Raw genomic sequence first — 26,895 nt, 5'->3', positions numbered from 1 at the left:
CGTAGTTTGGAGACCCCCGCACTACACAATCGACAGGCAATATTGATGAAAGGCCACAGCAACAACCACAACAACAACACCACAGCAAAGCCACCAGCGGCCACCAGGGACCACTACCGGCCCACATAAACATAAGGATGAGATCGCTGCAGGTCCCGGAACTATTTTCACACGTCAATCACGTGATGGAAAATAGTTCCGAGGTACTCATCCGCCGAAGCGCTATAATGGCTGGCGCTCGGTCGCACATGGGCAGTTCATCGACCGCCAGCAGACGTGGATAGCTGCCGCCCCGGCAGCACAGCTTGGATCTTGTCGCTGTTCTCTGCATTAGGCTGGGTATATGGGAGAAGTCTCTGGCGGGGACTAGTAGGAAATTATTTCAGTTGTTTTCTATCTTATTCTTGTATGTAGTTGTGATTCGAAGACGGATCACTGTTTTGTGTTGGTGTTATAATTGGAGAATTTGTTTTGGTTAATTGAGCAGTCCAACAAATTGTTTCGGACTTTGATCGTTAGTTTCTTCTGCTTACACAGACATATCAGTGTCCCACAAGGATCTATCTTAGGGCCATTGCTTTTTCTTGTGTACATTAATGATCTCTCGTCAGTTACACTGCCAGAAGCAGAGTTGGTTTTGTTTGCAGATGACACAAGTATTGCAGTAAATAGTATGTCGAGTGTAGTTCTAGAAAGATCTGCTAATGATATTTTCATGGATATTAATAAATGGTTTAAACCCAACGCACATTAAACTTCGAAAAGACTCACTATATGCAATTCAGAACCTGTAAGAGGTTTCCACCCAGCATATGCATAAATTATGAAGAAGAGCAGATAGAAGAGGTTGACAGTCTTAAATTCCTGGGATTACAACTTGATAATAAATTCAGTTGGGAGGATCACACCACAGAACTGCAGAAACGCCTTAACAAATCTGTATTTCAATTAGAGTGTTAGCAGACATAGGCGACATAAAAATGGAAAAGCTTGCATACTTTGCCTACTTTCATTCCATCATGTCATATGGTATAATATTTTGGGGTAACTCATCAAGTCAAACAAAAGTTTTCAGAGTCCAAAAGCGTGTAATACGTGTTATTTGTGGAGTAAATTCACGGACGTCCTGTAGAAACCTCTTCAAAGAACTGGGTATACTAACTGTTGCCTCTCAGTATATTTACTCCTTAATGAAATTTGTCCTAAATAATATATCTCTTTTTCCAACAAACAGCTCAGTTCATACATACAATACTGGGAACAAAAATGATCTGCACAAGGACTTAGAAGCACTTACTTTAGTTCAAAAAGGGGTCCACTACTCAGGAACACACATCTTCAATAATTTGCCAGTAAACATAAAAAATTTAGTTACAAATAAAGAGCAGTTTAAAAGGAGCCTGAAAGACTTACTAGTGGCCAACTCCTTCTACTCCACTGATGAATTTTTTAATAGAAACAAATGATGTATTGTATATATTCATACTATTAGTATTGTTATTTCAGCTTAAAAAAAAGAGACATGTTCCACATCCACGAGGATCTCCTCAGCACGGATATATGGAACGAAAATCTAATCTAATCTAATCTAATCACACTCCTATATTCTGGGTAAACAAACAGCCGCGTGGTATATTTAGCTGGAAGACCCCACTGGCTAGGTAAGGCGCCCTAGTCGGAAAGGGTTGTCTGCCTCCAGCACAATGGATCCTTCCTCATATTCTGGGTGAACAAACAGCCGTGTGGCATATTTAGCTACATCCACCCCATGTGGGTAGGCTCAGAATTTTCTTCCTCCATGCACAATGGAGCCTTTCCTTATATTCTGGGCAAACAAACAGCCATGTGGCATATTTAGCTGGACTGACTCGGTGTGGGTACATTCAGCACCTAAACAGAAAGGGATATCTTTCTCCATTACAGTGGAGCCTTTCCTCGTATTCTGGTAGAACAAACGGCTACACTGAAGCGCCAAAGAAAGTGGTATAAGCATGTGTATTCAAATACAGAGATATGTAAACAGGCGGAATGGACGGTGTCTTGAAAGGAGGATATAAGATGAACATCAACAAAAGCAAAACGAGGATAATGAAATGTAGTGGAATTAAATTGGGTGATGCTGAGGGAATTAGATTAGGAAACGAGACATTTAAAGTAGTAAAGGAGTTTTGCTATTTGGGGAGCAAAATAACTGATGATGGTCGAAGTAGAGAGGATATAAAATGTAGACTGGCAATGGCAAGGAAAGAGTTTCTGAAGAAGAAAAATTTGTTAACATCGAGTATGGATTTAAGTGTCAGGAAGTTGTTTCTGAAAGCATTTGTATAGAGTGTAGCATGTATGGAAGTGAAACATGGACGATAAATAGTTTAGACAAGAAGAGAATAGAAGCTTTCTAAATGTGGTGCTACTGAAGACTGCTGAAGATTAGGTGGGTAGATCACGTAACTAATGAGGAGGTGCTGAACAGAACTGGTGAAGAGATGAAAGAGATGAATTTATGGCACAACTTGACTAGAAGAAGGGATCGGTTGGTAGAGCAACAGGGAGAGCTGTATCAAACCAGTCTCTGGACTGAAGATCATAACAACAACTGCAAAAGTGTTTCCGGTGCAGGATTTTGTGCACGAACTGACCTCTCGATCATGTCCCACAAATGTTTGATGGGATTAATGTTGGGGGTATGAATGACCGAATTGTCGAGAATGTTCTTCAAACTAATCACGAACAGATATGGCCCAATGGCATGGTGCTTTGTCATCTATAAGAATCCCGTCGTTGGTTGGCAGCTTGACGTCCATGAATGGTGCAAATGGTCTGCAAGTAGTCGAACATCGGGAGAACCCAATCCACTCCACGTAAAGACGTCCGACACCACTATGGAGCCACCACCTGCTTGCGCAGTACCTTGTTGACAACTTGGGTCCGTGGCTTCGTGAGATCTGTGGCACACTCCAGTCCCACCATCAGCTTTTACCAACTGAATTGGGGTCTCATCTGACCAGGCCTCGGTTTTACACTTGTCTAGGATGCAACCGATATGGTCGCGAGCCCAGGACAGGCGCTGCAGGCGATGTCGTCCTGTTACCAAATGCAATCACACCGGACGTCTGCTGCCTTAGCCCATTAACGCCCAATTACGCCGCACTGCCCTGATGGATACGTTCGTCTTACTTACCACATAAATTTCTGCGGTTATTTCACGCAGTGTTGCTTGTCTGGTAGCACCGACAACTCTACTCAAACGCTGCTGCTGCCGGTCGTTAAGTGAAGGCCGTCGGCCACTGTGTTGTCAGCGGTGAGAGGCAATTCCTGGTATTCTCGGCACATTCTTGACACTGTTGATCGCGAAATATTGACTTGCGTGACGATTTTTGAGATGGAATGTCTGATGCATGTAACGCCAACTACTATTCCGCGTTTAAAGTCTATCAATTCCCATTATGCGGCCATAATCACGTTGGAAATCTTTTCACGTGATTTATCTGAGTACAAATGGACAGCTCCACCAATACACTGCCCTTTTATATGCTGTGTACGCGATACTGTTGTGTACATAGTTCCGCGTAGTCAGCGCGTACACAACTTTCCCACTAGAGCGCGCCCCGCTAAGTACAGCAGCACAGGCGAAGCGCTCGTCTGTCTCCGCACTACGAGATGGCGCTGCCTTAGAGACGGACCAAATTTTGCTTCCGCCGATCCACGTATTAATATGAAATGCAGCCAATGAGATTGCTGCTAACATAGAACCTTTTCTCCTCGTGGATCACACTCACGCAGTGATACATGAATGCGTGAGGTATTATAACAAGTGTACAGACCTCCGATTACTCAGTCTGCATTAGTCTGCATTAGTCTGTGTCAGTCTATAGTCAAGTTTCAGTCTGCACCTAAGAAGATTATCATATTCCTGTACATAGCCATGAAGATAAATGTATAGACACTTTGTCAAGTATCAGAGATATGTGAGAATAAGATTAACGTACCAAGACCAAAGGAACTTCAGATTATTCAGAATGGCTCTGAGCACTATGGGACTTAACATCTATAGTCATCAGTCCCAAAGAACTTAGAACTACGTAAACCTAACTAACCTAAGGACAGCACACAATACCCAGCCATCATGAGGCAGAGAAAATCCCTGACCCCGCCGGGAATCGAACCTGGGAACCCGGGCGTGGGAAGCGAGAACGCTACCGCACGACCACAAGATACGGGCTTCAGATTGTCAATTGTAAACAGCATCCAGAATCAAGTTACGTAATGTCTATGCTTTTTATTATTTTAATAAATGCGTGTGAAAATTAATCAAGTTCTGTTTAAAGTTGGTCACCGTCAATCTGCCACTCTAAGCGTGCAAGTGGCATTTCTATCGTCTGACCGAATGGCAGAAGATAAACACGCCACGATAAGACCACGAGACATATTGCTGACACTCGCCTACTTCGTTAGAGCGACAATTCAAATAATCTGATGGTGTGTGTACCGTAGGTCTTACAGTACGCACTCCAAAGATACCAACGCCATCTGCAAATGTGCTCATCGCTATGCTACGGCTTTTGTCACCTTAAGCAGTCAGGACACGGACCGTGCATCCGAACGTTGAGCGTTGAGCGTTCCGAGATTTTGACGTCATAGCGTGGAACAGCACATGAGGGAGTCTTTCCGAACTTGCAGAGCAATATCTGGCATGTCAGATATTCTGAGTGTGCGTCTGAGCGTTGACCAATGAGCTGTCACAACGCCACCTACGTCACACGCACGCCGTCTCCCTTCAGTACAGAGTTGTGAGGCGCCATATTGGCATTCATTTCCAGCCTATACGTATATATGCCGTTTCTGAGCGCCAGAAAATTGAGAATCACTGGAAAACCCGTTGTTACATTTGTGATTCGTTCCAATAAGATAATGAGACACATCATATTCGTGGCAAGAGAATTATTGTAACGTGCGTATTATGAGAGTAGGCTGTTTGAAGTCAGCGACACACTGAAAATCCACCCAAAACACATTGTTCTTGGTACAATTTGTTACAATTACATTTCAATCAGTAACATATCTACGATTAAGGTTTTCAGCAAGGGTAATATATTATGATTAGATGAAAGGAGTGTGTTGTTGGTTTAGTGTAATGAATAGCGTCACTGTCCTATAAAGAGATGTTTGTTGGAGTGGTGGTGCGCGTCTTGACACTTCCAATTTGTTTTTCCCTAACATTCCCGTTTTTATTAGGTTCTGATGCTTTATTATTATTTTAATATAAGCATATACTATAATATTTGATGTTATGTAAATATGGGTTCACCTTTTTTTGAAGGGTGACTGTGTTCGATTGGCTTAATCTACAGGTCAGCTTGCGCTACTTGTATAAAGATACACTCCTGGAAATTGAAATAAGAACACCGTGAATTCATTGTCCCAGGAAGGGGAAACTTTATTGACTCATTCCTGGGGTCAGATACATCACATGATCACACTGACAGAACCACAGGCACATAGACACAGGCAACAGAGCATGCACAATGTCGGCACTAGTACAGTGTATATCCACCTTTCGCAGCAATGCAGGCTGCTATTCTCCCATGGTGACGATCGCAGAAATGCTGGATGTAGTCCTGTGGAACGGCTTGCCATGCCATTTCCACCTGGCGCCTCAGTTGGACCAGCGTTCGTGCTGGACGTGCAGACCGCGTGAGACGACGCTTCATCCAGCCCCAAACATGCTCAATGGGGGACAGATCCAGAGATCTTGCTGGCCAGGGTAGTTGACTTACACCTTCTAGAGCACGTTGGGTGGCACGGGATACATGCGGACGTGCATTGTCCTGTTGGAACAGCAAGTTCCCTTGCCGGTCTAGGAATGGTAGAACGATGGGTTCGATGACGGTTTGGATGTACCGTGCACTATTCAGTGTCCCCTCGACGATCACCAGTGGTGTACGGCCAGTGTAGGAGATCGCTCCCCACACCATGATGCCGGGTGTTGGCCCTGTGTGCCTCGGTCGTATGCAGTCCTGATTGTGGCGCTCACCTGCACGGCGCCAAACACGCATACGACCATCATTGGCACCAAGGCAGAAGCGACTCTCATCGCTGAAGACGACACGTCTCCATTCGTCCCTCCATTCACGCCTGTCGCGACACCACTGGAGGCGGGCTGCACGATGTTGGGGCGTGAGCGGAAGACGGCCTAACGGTGTGCGGGACCGTAGCCCAGCTTCATGGAGACGGTTGCGAATGGTCCTCGCCGATACCCCAGGAGCAACAGTGTCCCTAATTTGCTGGGAAGTGGCGGTGCGGTCCCCTACGGCACTGCGTAGGATCCTACGGTCTTGGCGTGCATCCGTGCGTTGCTGCGGTCCGGTCCCAGGTCGACGGGCACGTGCACCTTCCGCCGACCACTGGCGACAACATCGATGTACTGTGGAGACCTCACGCCCCACGTGTTGAGCAATTCGGCGGTACGTCCACCCGGCCTCCCGCATGCCCACTATACGCCCTCGCTCAAAGTCTGTCAACTGCACATACGGTTCACGTCCACGCTGTCGCGGCATGCTACCAGTGTTAAAGACTGCGATGGAGCTCCGTATGCCACGGCAAACTGGCTGATACTGACGGTGGCGGTGCACAAATGCGGCGCAGCTAGCGCCATTCGACGGCCTGGTGTGTCCGCTGTGCCGTGCGTGTGATCATTGCTTGTACAGCCCTCTCGCAGAGTCCGGAGCAAGTATGGTGGGTCTGACACACCGGTGTCAATGTGTTCTTTTTTCCATTTCCAGGAGTGTATTTTGCTCCTTTTTCTTTTACGCTTCGTAATTCACATGTTGCAAAGATTCTGCTACTGGGTAGGAACAATGATCAAGTAAGACTGACCTTGGGGTTTTACTAAAATGTGGGAATGATGAAATAATGTTTATCTTATGCGGAGAAGTATTGCAAGTTTGTACCGCACTGTTTGTAATGGAACTTTTATAAGCCTGTGTCCTTATTCATTGAACATGGTACTTTCCTTTTCGTGGAAGATGGAGAAAATGTGCGTTTTAATAGAGCTAACTTGGGAATTTTACGGGCGTCCGTTCAGTAAACAGTGTGATTTACGAACGAGAAACATCCCTCAAACTGCCGCTGGAGTGTGTCGCGATCGCGTATACCACGTCGGGGCCCCACGTACCGTATGCACGAGTGGCATCGTTCCTGGGCGTTCAGCAGCACGTTGAACTTGGCACGCTCAACGTTAACGTACGACAGCACGGTCCGTGTGCCGACGGCTTTAGTGTAGGCAGGCTCACTGCCACCGAAAGCGTTACTTATACCACACTTCTTCAAAGATCTGACAATAATATCTTCTCTCAATCTACACCACGACTGTTTTATCCACTGACACACTCCTTTGATTGCAGGTCGTTTTAAAGCCCACTTCGGCGTGAAGCCATGTAGTGTTTCATGCATCATCCATTTGTTCCATTCCTCTCTCATATACACTTTAAATGATTTATTTATGGAGACATCAAGAGGTTGCAATTGTGAAGTAAGTCCTCTCGGAATACGGCACAGCTGGCATCATGCGAATACATTTTATTTTTTCCGTTACGAAGCTAGCTACTGACAAAAATATTGTACTCCTATCGATAACACAAATCACTTTCAGTTCACGTTTACTGGCACCGTAGACTGCAATATTGCGTCTGAGGTTAGACTGACGTCTGGGTTCGTGATGGCAGGGGGGAGGGAGACAATGTTAGCAAGCTTGTGAATCCCCGCAACTCACGTTCGTCGCATCGGCGCACTTCTCTTGCCAGTTGAATCCACTGTTGCTGGATACCTGGATAGAGATAGGTTTCCCGCGGCATCAAATGGACCCACCAAAAAAAGTTTTGCATCACCTCAGTTAGAGAGTTCCGGAACCTGTACAGAAAATTAGAATAGAGATCAACATAAACATCATTTCCGCCCTTTTTATTGCTCATGAAAACCACGTATTGCTTGTTGTACCACCATAAAGCGAGACCTTCAGAGGTGGTGGTCCACACTGCTATACACACCGGTACCTCTAATACCCAGTAGCAGGTCCTCTTGCAATGATGCATACCTATATTCGTCGTGGCATACTATCCACAATTTAATCAAGGCATTGTTCGTCCAGATTGTCCCACTCCTCAACGGGGATTCGGCCTAGATCCCTCAGAGTGGTTGGTGGGTCACGTCATCCATAAACAGCCCTTTTCAATCTATCCCAGGCATGTTGGATAGGGTTCACGTCTGGAGAAAATTCTGGCCACTCTAGTCTAGCGATATCGTTATCCTGAAGGAAGTCATTCACAAGATGTGCACGATGGGGCCGCGAATTGTTGTCTGTGAAGACGAATGCTTCGCCAATATGCTGCCGATATTGTTGCATTATTAGTTGGAGGATGGCATTCGCGTATCGCACAGCCGTTATTGCGCCTTCCATAACCACCAGCGGCGTAAGTCCGCATCACATAAATCCACCGAAAACATCAGGGAACGTCCACCTTGCTGTACTCGCTGGACAGTGTGTCTAAGGCGTTCAGCCTGACCGGGCTGCCTCCAAACACGTCTCTGACGATTGTACGGTTGAAGGCATATGCGACACTCATCGGTGAAGAGAACGTGCTGCCAATCCTGAGCGGTCCACTCGGCGTGTTGTTGGGCCCTTCTGTACCGCGCTGTATGGTGTCGTGGTTGCAAAGATGAACCTCGCCATGGACGTCGGGAGTGAAGTTGAGCAACATGCAGCCTACTGCGCACAGTTTGAGTCGTAACACGACGTCCTGTGGCTGCACGAAAAGCATTATTCAACGTGGTGGCGTTGCTGACAGGGTTCCTCCGAGCCATAATCCGTAGGTAGCGGTCAGCCACTGCAGTAGTAAAGTCCCTGGCATGTCATCGACAGTTCCTGTCTCTCAGTATCTCCTCCATGTACGAACAACATCGCTTTCGTTCACTCAAAGACCCCTCGACACTTCCCATGTTGAGAGCCCTTCCTGGCACAAAGTAACAATGCGAACGCTATCAAACCGCGGTATTGACCGTCTAAGCATGGTTGAACTACAGACAATACGAGCCGTGTGCCTCCTTCCTGGTGGAATGACTGGAACTGATCGGCTGTCGGACCCCCGCCGTCTAATATGCGCTGCTCATGCATGATTGTTTACACCTTAGGGTCGGTTTAGCGACACCTCTGAACAATCAGAGGGACTGTGCCTGTGATACAATAACCACAGTCAACGTCCCGCTTGAGCAGTTGTTGGAACCGGGCTGATGCATAACTTTTTTTTATGTGTGTATTTGGCCATTTTTGAGACTGGCGGGAATTTTAAATCAAACACTGAACGTTTTTGTATTAATTTGGAGTATAAACGCACCTGAATTTTGGTGGTAATTTTTCGAAGAAATAAGTGCATCTTATAGTCGGTAAAATACGGTAAGTGGACACACGTAGTAAGTACTACGGTCAGATAAGAACGCACGACGGAAGAGAGCTGTATAAAAAACTGGCAAGAATATGGGGGATACAAGTTGGACGTGTTGTAAAGGGATGAACTTGCTGTTGGAATGGGCAGTACACAGTACGCGTGGTGAAATGAGTTAATCGACAATGTTCGTGAAAGTTTGAATAGCCATACGATACGATAGGAAGATATCCATGACGGCATTAACCAAATCGAAAAAAATATTCTCTAATATCATTTATTTTGTTTTCCGTTTACTTCTTTTTTGTTGTACCATTCAGCATGACGTCGCTTCCCATTAACACCAGAGATATGGTGTTGCTTTGTATTTACCAAAGCGAAAGATGCGGCTGAAAAAAGTATAACGTAGGGCAGAGTGTGCAGGAAAAGTTTGCAGTACTTACTGAGCTGGATCTTCTCGACGATCAGTGGGTAGAACTCTTTGGCGGCTGCGTTGTTTGGTTCATACTGCAGAACTGAAACAGAAAACACGCACGAGCCAGTTAAGTAAAAATGCTTTCCGGACTCCAGTAGGAACTTCTTGAAATATGGTGTACATTTTTATAGGGCACTGCGGCCATACATTGCATCTATGTGGATTTAGGGCCATTGGGCAGAGAAGATATCTTAGTAAGGTACGATATGTCTCTTTTTATGAGTGTCATTTGTTGGCGACTAGGGAGAGTCTGTAGAAACTACTGCCCGTTCTTGTCTTTCTATCTTCGTCGATTTCTCTAATGTTCAAACCTGTTTACAGATTTGAACTGCATGTTGGGCGGAGATACGAACCTGGAAGCTCCTCTGGTGTTGCTCGTGTACGGTTCCATTGCGACCATACACTGCTCAGCCCCAACATTAGGACCACCTGCCTAACAACTGGTACAACTTCCTTCACACTGAGCTTTGTTTTTTCCGGTTTAACATGATTTCACGTGTGCTAAGGTATTAATAAAAGCAGATTATCTGACACATTCATACGTTTTTCTAAAATTAAATTCTCTTCAACTTCTGTTGAAAAATTTTTGCAGTTGTCGGGAATTTAAAAAGCAAATTGGGCCAAGTAATTAACAAATTAAAAACTTTGCGAAGTTACGTCTTTGCTTCTCTGGATGTTGTGGAAAGCTACTGCAGATACGCGTCTGGAACAGGGACAGTGGCAAGGGGAGGGGGGGCTATGGGGGCTATAGCCCCCCCCCCCACCCCCTTAATGGACTACCACTTCATACTGGATAAAATGACTTCAGCGACTGTATTACTTCAACAGATTAAATCATTTTCTTTTGTAATTAGGTAGCAATATGGGTTGCAATGTATTTCAAACACATTTTAACAAAAGAATAAGAGCGGCAAACAGCTTACTATCCAAACCAATAAACATCATTTAACTTAAAATGGGCAACTTGTTGTTGTTGTTGTTGTGGTCTTCAGTCCTGAGACTGGTTTGATGCAGCTCTCCATGCTACCCTATCCTGTGCAAGCTTCTTCATCTCCCAGTACCCACAGCTGCCTATATCCTTCTGAACCTGCTTAGTGTATTCATCTCTTGGTCTCCCTCTTCGATTTTTACCCTCCACGCTACCCTCCAATACTAAATTGGTGATCCCTTGATGTCTCAGAACATGTCCTACCAACCGGTCCCTTCTTCTAGTCAAGTTGGGCCACAAATTTCTCTTCTTCCCAATCCTATTCAATACCTCCTCATTAGTTACGTGATCTACCCATCTAATCTATAGCATTTTTCTGTAGCGCCACATTTCGAAACCTTCTATTCTCTTCTTGTCTAAACTATGACTACACTCTATACAAATACCTTCAGAAACGACTTCCTGACATTTAAATCTATACTGGATGATAACAAATTTTTCTTCTTCAGAAACGCTTTCCTTGCCATTGCCAGTCTACATTTTATATCCTCTCTACTTCGACCATCATCAGTTATTTTGCTCCCCAAATAGCAAAACTCCTTTACTACTTTAAGTGTCTCATTTCCAAATCTAATTCCCCCAGCGTCACCCGACTTAATTCGACGACATTCCACTATGCGCGTTTTGCTTTTGTTGATGTTCATCTTATACCCTCCTTTGAAGACACTGTCCATTCCGTTCAACAGCTCTTCCACGTCCTTTGCTGTCTCTGATAGAACTACAATGTCATCGGCGAACCTCAAAGTTTTTATTTCTTCTCCACGGATTTTAATACCTACTCCGAATTTTTCTTTTGTTTCCTTTGCTGCTTGCTCAATATACAGAGTGAATAACATCGGGGATAGGCTACAACCCTGTCTCACTCCCTTCCGAGCCACTGCTTCTCTTTCATACCCCTCGACTCTTATAACTGCCATCTGGTTTCTGTAGTTTACCGCTGCCACCTTCAGAATTTGAAAGAGAGTATTCCAGTCAACATTGTCAAAAGCTTTCTCTAAGTCTACAAATGCTAGAAACGTAGGTTTGCCTTTCGTTTATCTATTTTCTAAGGTAAGTCGTAGGGTCAGTATTCGTCACGTGTTCCAACATTTCTACAGAATCCAAACTGATCTTCCCCCAGGTCGGCTTCTACCAGTTTTTCCATTCGTCTGTAAAGAATTCGTGTTAGTATTTTCCAGCTGTGGCTTATTAAACTGATAGTTCGGTAATTTTCACATCTGTCAATACCTGCTTTCTTTGGGATTGGAATTATTATATTTTCCTTGAAGTTTGAGGGTATTTCGGCTGTCTCATACATCTTGCTCACCAGATGGTAGAGTTTTGTCAGGACTGGCTCTCCCAAGGCTGTCAGTAGCTCTAATGGAATGTTGTGTACTTCGAGGGCCTTGTTTCGACTCAGGTCTTTCAGTGCTCTGTCAAACTCTTAACGCAGTATCATATCTCCCATTTCATCTACATCCTCTTCCATTTCCATAATATTGTCCTCAAGTACATCGCCCTTGTATGGACCCTCTATATACTCCCTCCATCTTTCTGCTTTCCCATCTTTGTTTAGAACTGGGTTTCCATCTGAGCTCTTGATATTCATACAAGTGGCTCTCTTTTATCCAAAGGTCTCTTTAATTTTCCTGTAGGCAGTATCTATCTTACCCCTAGTGAGATAAGCCTCTACATCCTTACATTTGTCCTCTAGCCATCCCTGCTTAGCCATTTTGCACTTCCTGTCGATCTCATTTTTGAGACGTTTGTATTCCATTTTGCCTGCTTCATTTACCGCATTTTTGTATTTTATCCTTTCATCAATTAAATTCAGTGTCTCTTTTGTTACCCAAGGATTTGTACTAGACCTCGTCTTTTTACCTACTTAATCCTCTGCTGCCTTCACTACTTCATCCCTCAGAGCTACCCATTCTTCTTCTACTGTATTTCTTTCCCCCATTCCCGTCAATTGTTCCCTTATGCTCTCCCTGAAACCCTGTACAACCTCTGGTTTAGTCAGTTTATCCAGGCCCCATCTCTTTAAACGTAGTACGCGTTTGTAGTAAGGAATATGAACGTAAGGCTGGCCAATGTGGCCGTGCGGTTCTAGGCGCTGCAGTCTGGAACCGCAAGACCGCTACGGTCGCAGGTTCGAATCCTGCCTCGGGCATGGATGTTTGTGATGTCCTTAGGTTAGTTAGGTTTAACTAGTTCTAAGTTCTAGGGGACTAATAACCTCAGCAGTTGAGTCCCATAGTGCTCAGAGCCATTTGAACCATATGAACGTAAATTAAGTCCGTTTTAATACAGCTCAATGAGTAGAAGGCAAATGATATTTAAATTATTCAGTTGTCTGGCGAGCGGGGTGACGTCGCGTGTATACGATCGCCAATTGGTGGTGGCTTCTCATTATCTCAATAAAGAAGTAAGAAAAATACTGGGTGTTCCAAAACGATCTTTACAACTTTGATCACAGATATTTCAGGAACGTGTTAAAAGGTGATGGTTCATTTATATATACATAAATTTAGGGGACAGTATCTGATATTAAATTTTAAAAACCAAGCAAAAATTGATACGATAGCTGAAAAGTCCGAAAGAGAATGTAAGTAAAATAACTCAAACCCGGAAACCGAGTGTAAAATTCATGTAACTGCGGCAACCGAGTGAAGAAACCGACTGGATGAAAAAACAATCGACTGACCAAGCGATTGTTAAAATTAGTCGGTTGTCCTTGCAACTCTTCCACGTGCTGTCAGCGAACACTTGTTTTCCGAGTACGATTACTGATATTACTGAAGTGTGTAACTGAGTAGTGTGCCCGAATCATGCGTCGTGAAGTGTCAATTTTTTCTGAAATAATAGTGTGTTAGAGATTTGGGTGAGTGATGAAACACGTTGCTGCAATGAATCAGAAGCTAACGGATTATTTTGGGCCAAAAACTCTCGTAAGGAAACTGAAGCTTGCGCTACAGAATTGGAAGCGTCACAGGCTTGTGCATCTAGAGCCTACAGTTTCGACAACACAAAACGTCATATCTTCTTAATTTTAAATAATACTTCCTTCATGTTACTGAGATTTTTTACTAGTAGTTATTAGTTTAATTAAGTAAGATTAGCGCTATTAAGTTTAATCGATAACTAATGGCAAGAATACAACTGGTAGAAAACAAAAAAAGTGGCGTCAATTTTTAAAGATGCCATTCGTCTATAAAGAGGTAAAATACACTCCTGGAAATTGAAATAAGAACACCGTGAATTCATTGTCCCAGGAAGGGGAAACTTTATTGACACATTCCTGGGGTCAGATACATCACATGATCACACTGACAGAACCACAGGCACATAGACACAGGCAACAGAGCATGCACAATGTCGGCACTAGTACAGTGTATATCCACCTTTCGCAGCAATGCAGGCTGCTATTCTCCCATGGAGACGATCGTAGAGATGCTGGATGTAGTCCTGTGGAACGGCTTGCCATGCCATTTCCACCTGGCGCCTCAGTTGGACCAGCGTTCGTGCTGGACGTGCAGACCGCGTGAGACGACGCTTCATCCAGTCCCAAACATGCTCAATGGGGGACAGATCCGGAGATCTTGCTGGCCAGGGTAGTTGACTTACACCTTCTAGAGCACGTTGGGTGGCACGGGATACATGCGGACGTGCATTGTCCTGTTGGAACAGCAAGTTCCCTTGCCGGTCTAGGAATGGTAGAACGATGGGTTCGATGACGGTTTGGATGTACCGTGCACTATTCAGTGTCCCCTCGACGATCACCAGTGGTGTACGGCCAGTGTAGGAGATCGCTCCCCACACCATGATGCCGGGTGTTGGCCCTGTGTGCCTCGGTCGTATGCAGTCCTGATTGTGGCGCTCACCTGCACGGCGCCAAACACGCATACGACCATCATTGGCACCAAGGCAGAAGCGACTCTCATCGCTGAAGACGACACGTCTCCATTCGTCCCTCCATTCACGCCTGTCGCGACACCACTGGAGGCGGGGCTGCACGATGTTGGGGCGTGAGCGGAAGACGGCCTAACGGTGTGCGGGACCGTAGCCCAGCTTCATGGAGACGGTTGCGAATGGTCCTCGCCGATACCCCAGGAGCAACAGTGTCCCTAATTTGCTGGGAAGTGGCGGTGCGGTCCCCTACGGCACTGCGTAGGATCCTACGGTCTTGGCGTGCACCCGTGCGTCGCTGCGGTCCGGTCCCAGGTCGACGGGCACGTGCACCTTCCGCCGACCACTGGCGACAACATCGATGTACTGTGGAGACCTCACGCCCCACGTGTTGAGCAATTCGGCGGTACGTCCACCCGGCCTCCCGCATGCCCACTATATGCCCTCGCTCAAAGTCTGTCAACTGCACATACGGTTCACGTCCACGCTGTCGCGGCATGCTACCAGTGTTAAAGACTGCGATGGAGCTCCGTATGCCTCGGCAAACTGGCTGACACTGACGGCGGCGGTGCACAAATGCTGCGCAGCTAGCGCCATTCGACGGCCAACACCGCGGTTCCTGGTGTGTCCGCTGTGCCGTGCGTGTGATCATTGCTTGTACAGCCCTCTCGCAGTGTCCGGAGCAAGTATGGTGGGTCTGACACACCGGTGTCAATGTGTTCTTTTTTTCCATTTCCAGGAGTGTATTTTCTGCACAAACCAGCATTATTTAATTAATTTTTACTGAAAAATAACACTTTATTGTTGTTTCCAGAATGAGATTTTCACTCTGCAGCGGAGTGTGCACTGATATGGAACTTCCTGGCAGATTAAAGCTGGTCGCGAGTTCGAGTCTCGGTACGGCACTCAGTTTTAATCTGCCAGGAAGTTTCACTTTCTTGTCGTATTTCTTTTTTTTTACTAAAGCCGGTGAGACAGGGTTGTAGCCTCTCCCCGATGTTATTCAATCTGTATATTGAGCAAGCAGTAAAGGAAACAAAAGAAAAATTCGGAGTTGGTATTAAAATTCATGGAGAAGAAGTAAAAACTTTGAGGTTCGCCGATGACATTGTAATTCTGTCAGAGACAGCAAAGGACTTGGAAGAGCAGTTGAACGGAATGGACAGTGTCTTGAAAGGAGGATATAAGATGAACATCAACAAAAGCAAAACGAGGATAATGGAATGTAGTCAAATTAAATCGGATGATGCTGAGGGAATTAGATTAGGAAATGAGACACTTAAAGTAGTAAAGGAGTTTTGCTATTTAGGGAGCAAAATAACTGAGGATGGTCGAAGCAGAGAGGATATATAATGTAGACTGGCAATGGCGAGGAAATCGTTTCTGAAGAAGAGAAATTTGTTAACATCGAGTATAGATTTAAGTGTCAGGAAGTCGTTTCTGAAAGTATTTGTATGGAGTGTAGCCATGTATGGAAGTGAAACATGGACGATAACCAGTTTGCACAAGAAGAGAATAGAAGCTTTCGAAATGTGGTGCTACAGAAGAATGCTGAAGATAAGGTGGGTAGATCACGTAACTAATGAGGAGGTATTGAATAGGATTGGGGAGAAGAGAAGTTTGTGGCACAACTTGACTGGAAGAAGGGATCGGTTGGTAGGATATGTTTTGAGGCATCAAGGGATTACAAATTTAGCATTGGAGGGCAGCGTGGAGGGTAAAAATCGTAGAGGGAGACTAAGAGATGAATACACTAAGCAGATTCAGAAGGATGTAGGTTGCAGTAGGTACTGGGAGATGAAGAACCTTGCACAGGATAGAGTAGCATGGAGAGCTGCATCAAACCAGTCTCAGGACTGAAGACCACAACAACTAAAGCCGGCCATATGTATTTTTGATAATGGTAAGACAGCTGTGAAAATGACGCATCTTGTCCTCTGAAATTTAACTAATCGTAAACACAACAATATTAAATTTTAATTAGAAGTTTCTTTACAAAATTATTCTTACAATTACATTATGATGTTGGTTAGTACTACGATAAATCATCAGATTCCGGTTCAAAGTTCGGTACTATTTAGGATGACAGTCATGTCTACGGAGGATGGTTAGTTTTGTGACAAGTCGAGCAAAAGATTACCCAAGGTCGCTCGAGTTTTCAGTGGACGCAAGCTCGTGAACCAACAAGTTTACATACCTGCACGCGGTATTTACCTTAGCTGTGATGAGCTATCACATGCATAGCCGCTCTCTTCCTCCTAAATTCCTATAAAAACTTGTTAAACCTTTGCTGTCTGGAACCGCGCGACCGCTACGGTCGCAGGTTCGAATCCTGCCTTGGGCATGGATGTGTGTGATGTTCTTAGGTTAGTTGGGTTTAAGTAGTTCTAAGTTCTAGGGGACTGATGACCTCAGAAGTTAAGTCCCATAGTGCTCAGAGCCATTTGAACCACTTTTTAAACCTTTGCTGAATTTCCCAGCAGAAACTCTCCATATGTTTCTCATTATGTGAGAAAAAAGTACTCATCCCTAAACTTGGAATATGGCGATATACACGCACATGGCGGGAGCAGCGTGCATATTATAATGCCCTCTCAGTTCTCTCAAGAACAACTAACTGGCTGGTACGTTTCTCCGCTGTTGTAGCTGAACGACGCTACAGCTAATTTCTAGCTGTGTTCACACAAATTTCTCCTCTGAATCGTACAGAGCATTATGCACCCTGTTCTGCACTTGATGCCTATTCAGAGAAGAGTCTTCGAAAATTTCCGCCTTGTCTTTCTCGTAGCCAAACTGTCTCCTCACCTGGGTTCTTCTGTTCTCCGTGTCACAGCTTTTTCTCGACCAGTAGCATCTGAGTCACCTGGTCGGTCTGTCGTTGACTCCCGCCTTGGGGCGCACTCGCCGGCCGCTGTGGCCGATCTGTTTTAGGCGCTTCACTCCAGAACGGCACTGCTGCTACGGTGGCAGGTTCGAATCGTGCCTCGGGCAGGGATGTGTGTGATGTCCTTAGCTTAGTTAGGTTTAAGTAGTTCTAAGGTCTAGGGGACTGAATGACCTCAGAAGTTAAGTCCCATAGTGCTTAGAGCCATTTGAATTGTTTGGTACGTGCCCTAAATGCTGTGGTGCGGCTTTCGCCTCTCCTCGCAATTGCTTCCAAACCAAAACGTTTGCTCTCGCTGCTTGTCTCACCTTCCACTCATAGACATGCTTACATGATCGGTGTGTTGATACCGTCAATTGAGTGTCATCCCGGAATGAGATTTTCACTCTGCAGGGGAGTGTGCGCTGATATGAAACTTCCTGGCAGATTAAAACTGTGTGCCCGACCGAGACTCGAACTCGGGACCTTTGCCTTTCGCGGGCAAGTGCTCTACCAATGAGCTACCGAAGCACGACTCACGCCCGGTACTCACAGCTTTACTTCTGCCAGTACCTCACCTCCTACCTTCCAAACTTTACAGAAGCTCTCCTGCGAACCTTGCAGAACTAGCACTCCTGAAAGAAAGGATATTGCGGAGACATGGCTTAGCCACAGCCTGGGGGATGTTTCCAGAATGAGATTTTCACTCTGCAGCGGACTGTGCGCTGATATGAAACTTCCTGGCAGATTAAAACTGTGTGCCCGACCGAGACTCGAACTCGGGACCTTTGCCTTTCGCGGGCAAGTGCTCTACCAACTGAGCTACCGAAGCACGACTCACGCCCGGTAGGAAGGTAGTAGGCGAGGTACTGGCAGAAGTAAAGGTGTGAGTACCGGGCATGAGTCGTGCTTCGGTAGCTCAGTTGGTAGAGCACTTGCCCGCGAAAGGCAAAGGTCCCGAGTTCGAGTCTCGGTCGGGCACACAGTTTTAATCTGCCAGGAAGTTTCGAGTGTCATCCATTTTGTGTTACATACTTGAAGGCAAATTTGCTCATTACTGCCAAATTAAGTTAGGTGTCATATTCACCTTCCCGTTACGATATATAGAGCTCTTATCTAAGGTGCGAAATTGACCCTCATTTATTCTGTCACCTTACAAATTATTCAAAGCTTTCTTTCTCAACAATATCAACCAATTTTCAGTAATAGTCTATAAACATGTGAGAGCATTTCAGAAGTTTCTAAAAGCTTTTCAGACTACTAGAAGAAAGATTGTAGGCCTGCAGTAAGTAATGTGATGCGGAATCTTTCCTGGTTTTGCTGTTATTAATCTGACTGCGACCGACTGATGGCACAGAGCGGAGGAACCAACCAACGACCTTCACTGACATAGATCGCTAATGTCGTGTTAAAGTTTGAAGCGTTTCTAAAGGAACGTTAGCAAACAAAACTTCCAGGAAAAGGCCACTAAATTAAGAGAAACTTAGATTTTACGTACCTTTGGACTCCTAAATACCGTTCACGGACTGGTTTCACAAACAAATGAGAGTTACAGTGTGTAAACTGTAACTTGACAGTCCTGAATTGGTAGAAGGCGGGTGACGGCAGTCACTTGTTCCGGGCTGCCGGTAACATTTGGAAGCTGAAACACTGTCTGTAGTAGCCATTGTTGTCTGCTTTTTTACTCTTTACTGCTTCACTGTTCTGAGACTTTTTTCCATTACTGTACGGAATTGTTGCGGTTAGTACCTTCATTAAGCATATCAGTACACAAGACCATTTCAATACTGTTTACCGAGGGCGCCCATACGAATGTTTGTAGGGGGAGTGGACAAGACCGAGGGATATGGGGTAACGTTAACGTTTTGGAAGACGAATGTTGACTTTTTAGTGGTCATAATAAATTAAAATTATTTATATTTGTCAATAACTCTATATACTTTTGTGTTGAGCCACTTGTACGTAATACTGACATTTAAAGCATATTTTATTTGCAGGAAGAAAGACCAGAAAGGATTGAAAAATATTATGACCCATATGACATAGGAAGAGCTGTTAAAGTCGCCTTACGTGATGATGAGAAGCTTAAGTTTTTAAAGAATACTTGGAAGCCTCCTGCAAACTTTTCTTTTCCTACTCAGTTATAAGGGAAGCAAAAACCAAGATTTAAGCATGAATGGATGAGCCAGTACAACTTGCTTTCATACATTAAAATGTTACGTGGTGGATTATGTGCTGCATGTGTTCTGTTTTCTCCTTCAGTTGCCGGAATCGGCTCTCAGATACTTATTACAGCTTTCCATTATTCTAAATAATTGAAACCTTTAACTGGATTCGTAAAAAAACATAAATAACTTGTAGGTGTCGTTTTTAATCGGAAACACTTCAGATACACAAACACAATTATTCAAATAGTTGTCAGGCTTGATTTTTCAGCAAAAATTTCTATGTTGCTAATATTTCGAGTGCTTACAAGGTTTGATGTTTGCACTATTTTTCTTTATTTAATTCTTTACCTAAGACATTTTTAATTTATTTTTGTAGGCGTTGAAAACACTGGTAAAAGAACCATTGGTCAAATACAAAAAGACTACGGAAGATCTTCATCATGAAAACACAAAATATCACAAATTTTCCATGCAGAAGGCCACAGTGTTGACCAAGTCTATGGAATCAAGAAAAAAATTATTACCGTTGTCCTCAGTACCACGAAATCTTCAGTTATTGAAGAAAACCGGAAACGCTTGAGGCCTATTATAAAGACTATAGTCCTGTGTGCTAGAAATAACCTACCTTTACGAGGACATCGTGATCATGGTTTAATTCCTCAGATAAAGGAAGAAAAAAAACTGATCTTCTACAGGGAAAACATTGAGTATTTGTCTTTTGGCTTTTTGTGTGGATGCTGGAGATGAAGATTTAAAACATCATTTCAGTACATGTGGCCAAAACAGTTCTATGATAAGTAACACAGTCCAAAACGAAGTGATACATTGCATTGGTGACGCTATTCGCTCGTCAATATCGAAATATGTGAAAAAGGCTAAATTTTTTAGCATTACGTGTGATGAAACAACTGATGTCACCACTACGGAGCAGATGACATTTTGTATTAGGTATATGGACACGAGACCTTTGTTACCAAAGAAGACTTTCTGGGTTTTACTGAGCTTAAATCAACTACTGGCACTTCTATTGCAGAAGCCATCGATGAAGAACTCAAGACACTGGGGCTGAGCTAGCAGTATCTTTGTGGACAGGGCTATGATGGTGGCTCAAACATGGCTGGGAGATTTAAAGGAGTTCCAGCTCTTATTTTAAGTAAACAACCGTTAGCTATTTATACCCACTGTTTTAGCAACTCTTTGAACTTGTGCATTTTGAAGTCTTGTGATACTCCAATAGTTATAAATATGATTAGAACTGTAGGATCAGTTTCAGCATTCTTGTTTGCCTCTGCAAACAGAAAAAGTTCCCTAGAGAAAGCTATATCACGACTACCGTTCACAGGGTCAAAGAAAACAAAGTCGAAGGCAATGTGTCCAACAATATGGGTGGAAAGACACGATAGCCTTATTGCTTTCAAGGCGCTATTTGTCCCGGTCGTGACCTTGTTTGACGAACTTTCAAGTGGTCGTGAAACCAACGAAGAAACGGCTTGTAAAGCTTGTATGTTTAGTTCTGCTGTCCGAAGAGGAGACTTCGTAATAGCTTTAGCAACTGCAGCATATTGCTTCTCTTTAAGACTAAGCGAACAGCTCCAAAGTCCTAAAATGGATTTAACAACAGCCTTAAATCATGTCAATGATGTGCTTGAGGGGTTCAGTAATATAAGGATGGATTCTGAAATAGAATTCGGAAGTATTTTTGAAGACGCTGTTAAACTGGCAGAAGATATTGGAAGTGTAATAGCAATGCCAAGAACTATTTCAACACAAACCAAAAGAGACAACGTTCCTGCTTCAAACGCCGAGGAGTACTTCAGGCAAGCAGTATTTTTACCTGTTGTGGATCGTTTTATTGCCGAGCTAGAAACAAGATTTCCCCAAGATTTTCGCGCCATATTACCACTTGAAGGTCTTATTCCTGCATACTGTTTAAAATACAGTGGGGATGAAGTGATCCAGGCATCCGTGAAATATGAACAGTTTTTGGAGAGTTCTTTGCTTTTAATGAAAGGAGAGCTGTAACTATGGAAGAAAAAGTGGGTTGATGAAAGTAAAAGACATGAATCAGTAACTGAATCGTTAAAGAAATGCGAAAAGCAGTTTTTCCCAAATGTATATGTTTTACTTCAAATATTTGGGACCATTCCAGTCACCAAAAGCACTCCTGAACGAAGCTTCTCTACTTTGAGACGAATAAAGACATATTTGCGTACACAATGGGGCAGGTGAGACTAAATGAATTGGCTTCTTGCAAATATCCATAAAGAAAGAGATATGGACATTGAAAATATCATTGTCATATTCAGTAAAAAGAAACAGAGGCGAATGAGCACGACAAATTGGGCAGAAGACGGAACTATACAGAATTTTGTTACAGATTTTTTTAATATTCATGTCAAGTTCAAGTTTTTACATTCATGGCATCTTCTGTATCCAGAAAATTAATGAAAACATATTTGTTGTAAATTGACCTTTTTCATGGTTTATGTAATTTATAAAATCTCCCGTGTGAAAATAAGTTTCTTTTACCCTGAACTCCAAAACAGTTACCAAAAACTACTTTAAGCAACACCAAATTTTTCCAGTTTGTCGGCGGAGGACCCCAACTCTCCTTTTGTTAAGCGATATTCCACTCCCACAACCCCCCCCCCTCCCCCAAATAGCCCCCCCCCCTAGACCGACTTCTAGAACCGCCCCTGGTCTGGAGCATGTGTTATTAGATTCACCAGATCAGTAACATAAAAATAAGCGGAAACCGTGCTTTAGTTTAACCTCGTACAGTATTGCGATGGCGTCACATTAGCGAAGTTGCTAAATTTCAGGCGAAATCTTTTATTAGCCACAACTCCGTAACTAAACATTTGCGGACCTAAGTTGGTATATATATTTTTCTTTAGTTTTACTTGTAGATGTAATATATTAAAATATTTGCGTATCTTCATGAATCACCTTGTATAATGGACGTATGAGTACATGTTGTAGACACATGCTTGACAACATATGGCAATGAGTCGCGCTCGGATAGCCAAATAGTAAGGCGACTGGTCGCGATAAGCGGGAAGTCCGGGTTCGAGTTCCGGACCGGCACAACTTTTCATCTTCGTCATTTTGTTAAACAGCTGATGGTTGTCCATATTCGCAACTGCAAATAGAGTTCTTGTATTAACGCGTTCACGCAGGTGCTGAAAACTGTTGTTTCTCGCTATGGGGCGGCGTGTGTATTATAACGCCCTAGACTAGTATATTAATATACTGACCCTTTATTTTTAAAACAACGATAGACCATGTAAAATAATTTTACACTGCAGTACTGGCCATTAAAATTACTACACCACGAAAATGACGTGCTACAGACTCGAAATTTAACCGACAGGAAGAAGATGCTGTGATATGCAAGTGATTAGCTTTTCAGAGCATTCACGCAAGTTTGGCGCCGGTGGTCACACCTACAACGTGCTGACATGAGGAAAGTTTCCAACCGATTTCTCATACACAAAGAGCCGTTGACCGCCGTTGCCTGGTGACACGTTGTTGTGATGCCTCGTGTAAGGAGGAGAAATGCATACCATCACGTTTCCGACTTTGATAAAGGTCGGATTGTAGCCTATCGCGATTGCAGTTTATCGTATCGTGGCATTGCCGCTCGCGTTGGTCGAGATCCAATGACTGTTAGCAGAATATGGAATCGGTGGGTTCACGAGGGTAATACAGAACGCCGTGCTGGATCCCAACGGCCTCGTATCACTAGCAGTCGAGATGACAGGCATCTTATCCGCATGGCTGTAACGGATCGTGCAGCCACGTCTCGCGTCTCGATCTCTGAATCAACAGGTGGGGACGTTTGCAAGACAAAAAAAAAAAAAAAAAAAAAATGGTTCATATGGCTCTGAGCACAATGGGACTTAACTGCTGTGGTCATCAGTCCCCTAGAACTTAGAACTACTTAAACATAACTAACCTAAGGGCATCACACACATCCATGCACGAGGCAGGATTCGAACTTGCGACCGTAGCGGTCACGCGGTTCCGGACTGAAGCGCCTAGAACCGCACGACCACTCCGGCCGGCCGAGACAAGAACCATCTGCACGAGCAGTTCGACGACGTTTGCAGCAGCATAGACTATCAGCTCAGAGACCATGGCTGCTGTTACCCCTGACGCTGCATAACAGACAGGAGCGCCTACTATGGTGTACCCAACGAAAAACCTGTGTGCACGAACGGCAAAACGTCTTTTTTTCGGATGAATTCAGGTTCTGTTTACAGCATCACGATGGTCACATCCGTGTTTGGCGACGTCTCGCTGAACGCACATTGGAAGCGTGTATTAGTCATCGCCATACTGGCGTATCACCCGGCGTGATGGTATGGGGTGCCACTGGTTACACGTAGCGGTCACCTCTTGTTCACATTGACGGCACTTTGAACAGTGGACGTCATATTTCAGATGTGTTACGACCCGTAGCTCTACCCTTCATCCGATCCCTGCGAAACGCTACATTTCAGCAGGATAAGGCACGACCGCATGTTGCAGGTCCTGTACGAGCCTTTTTGGATACAGAAAATGTTCGACAGCCGCCCTGGTCAGCACATCCTCCAGATCTCTCACCAATTGAAAACGTCTGGTCAATGGTGGCCGAGCAACTGGCTGGTCACAATACGCCTCTCACTACTCTTGATGAACTGTGGTATCGTGTTGAAGCTACATGGGCAGCTGTACCTGTACATGGCATCCAAGCTCTGTTTGACTCACTGCCCAGGCGTATCAAGGCCGTTATTACGGCCAGAGGTGGTTGTTCTGGGAACTGATTTCTCAGGATCTATGCACCCGAATTGTGTGAAAATGTAGTAACATGTCAGTTCTAGTATAATATATTTGTCCAATGAATACCTGTTTATCATCTGCATTTCTTCCTGGTGTAGCAATTGTATTGGCCAGTGGTGTAGATTAATCACAAATTATGCGATATCGTCTTTTTTCGGAATGTTCTGTCGTTGAAGGTTGACACAAAATTCCATTCAGAGCGGTTCGTTAGCCTGGCTGGTAGGCAATGCGACTCACGGTAATGTATTGCGGGTGGCGTAATTGGTGGAGTTGGGCGCGAGCCGCCTGTGGTAACACGCGGCGGCCCGACGGGAGGGGGTCGCGAACCAAGTATTTGTCCGGCCCGCGGTTGTTAGCCGTACTTTATAATAGTACGCATCGAGCAACTAACAGCCGACTCCAAAAACGACAGCTAACGTTAAGAGCTTCTTAAGATATTATTTTCTTGTTTAGTAACAAAAATACGAATTCTTGGTGTCTGTTCCTTCAGACAAGTCTGAATCCGCAGTTGTGGTGCATGTCCGAAAGTTCACACGCCACGAATTAATATAAATGATTCACCTTGATGGGCAACGAATCCACCTCCTTCTGTGAGGGTGCACAATTGCGTCTGACCTCCAGTGGGAATCTCTAAGAAACAAGCGAGGAGGACACGTGCACGGACTGCGAACAGGTGACGGTAGGTGCGAGGCGTGCCGAGATAGTCCGCGGAGTTGTGGCAGATACTCTGCCCGGGTGGCGCAGTTGGTAACGCACCTGCCTAACAGGCAGGAGATACCCGGCAAGAATCCTGGTCCGGTAATCATATTTACTTATTCCGGATAAAGTTCCGATGCAGTTGACATCAATAGTCCCCTCCTTTTCCTTTCCTTTCTCTCTCCTCCACTTTCAGTTTACATATAGAAACAAAATACTTACAGGGACAGTAATGTTTTACAATATGTTTTATAGGTAACTGACGTTGGTGAATTTGGCCGTGAGCTAAGTAAAGTTTATCGCTAATGTCAGGGGCGGAATGGTAGGTAGCGCACGGTCACTGCAGGGTTAGCAGACGTGAGACGGGGAACATTTTATTGTTTGTCTTCCAATACTGACGAGAGAAACTCTCCCCCGTCGAATTTAGTGGTACTGTGGCAAAGTGAGCAGTCCGTCAAAAACTGAACACACCTTAGGCATGAAACCAGGAAGAAAGCGTAGCGAACTCTGAAAAAAATAAGTAAAATAGAAACACTAAAGTTTCAAGCTCAGTAGGTACATCAAGCAACTTCGAATAGCGAGTGCGTTGTGGTTGTGTGGTAACGGTTTTGGACTGTGAAGGAGGAGATCTGTGTTGAATTCCCCCAGGTGCCAGATTTTTTTTTTTTTTTTTCAGGAAATTATGAAGTGTCTGTCCGGTTACTGACGTATCTGTTCACTGTATTCAAATTTATGTCTGTGTCGTGGTGTAACGTCGGGTGCCATTCCTAACGCATGCATCCCATTCCCTCTCCACCCCCCTCCCCCCGCCCCCGCCCCCTCCGCTCCAACGCATCCTCTCAGCCTCTCAGGACGGACACTGCACACTCCAGCTGTGTGCGTCTTGTCTTATTCCCTATCAAAGCGCCAGACATTTCCTGAACGTCTCCGAAACGTGTAAGTGAGATGGAACTTTGGTACCAGCCCGGTATTCACGTACTCGGATGTGGGAAACGGCTTAAAAGCCACATACAGTAGAGGCTGGCACACCGGCCCTAGTCTTTAATACGACGGGCAAATTCCACCAGAGCCCGGCGTGCTTCCCTGTGCTCTGGAAGTGGGTGTCTCAACACTTTTGGACATCTGGGTGGGTCTGTATGACAAGTACTTATCTCCTATAAGTAGCATGAAGTAATTACAGACGTAAAAAACTAGTAACAGATAAACAGCAGCTGTATACACTGATGAACCAAATCATTATGACCACCGCCTTGTCCGCATCTCGTGGTCGTGCGGTAGCGTTCTCGCTTCCCGCGCCCGGGTTCCCGGGTTCGATTCCCGGCGGGGTCAGGGATTTTCTCTGCCTCGTGATGACTGGGTGTTGTGTGATGTCCTTAGGTTAGTTAGGTTTAAGTAGTTCTAAGTTCTAGGGGACTGATGACCATAGATGTTAAGTCCCATAGTGCTCAGAGCCATTTGAACCATTTGAACCACCGCCTTTGGAACGAAATAAATCACTGATTCTGCGTACCAGGAATCCCAAAGTTTGTTGGTATGTTTCTGGAGGTATGTGACATTAGATG

General features: G+C 44.6%; 1 protein-coding gene across 1 annotated transcript in view; it reads right to left on the bottom strand.

Annotated features, from left to right (window-relative positions):
- Window positions 1–26,895, bottom strand: part of LOC126428366 (glutamate-rich protein 2) — a 294,147-nt gene that overhangs the window by 3,873 nt on the left and 263,379 nt on the right. The window contains exon 4 of the mRNA XM_050090296.1: window positions 9,878–9,949. Within this exon, the coding sequence (XP_049946253.1) occupies window positions 9,878–9,949 (72 nt within the window). The remainder of the gene's footprint in view (window positions 1–9,877; window positions 9,950–26,895) is intronic.

The sequence above is a fragment of the Schistocerca serialis genome, chromosome 12 (assembly GCF_023864345.2).
Source record: "Schistocerca serialis cubense isolate TAMUIC-IGC-003099 chromosome 12, iqSchSeri2.2, whole genome shotgun sequence".
NCBI lineage: Eukaryota > Metazoa > Arthropoda > Insecta > Orthoptera > Acrididae > Schistocerca > Schistocerca serialis.
The sequence above is the reverse complement of the archived record's forward strand: the minus strand, read 5'-3'. Positions and strand labels throughout refer to the sequence as shown.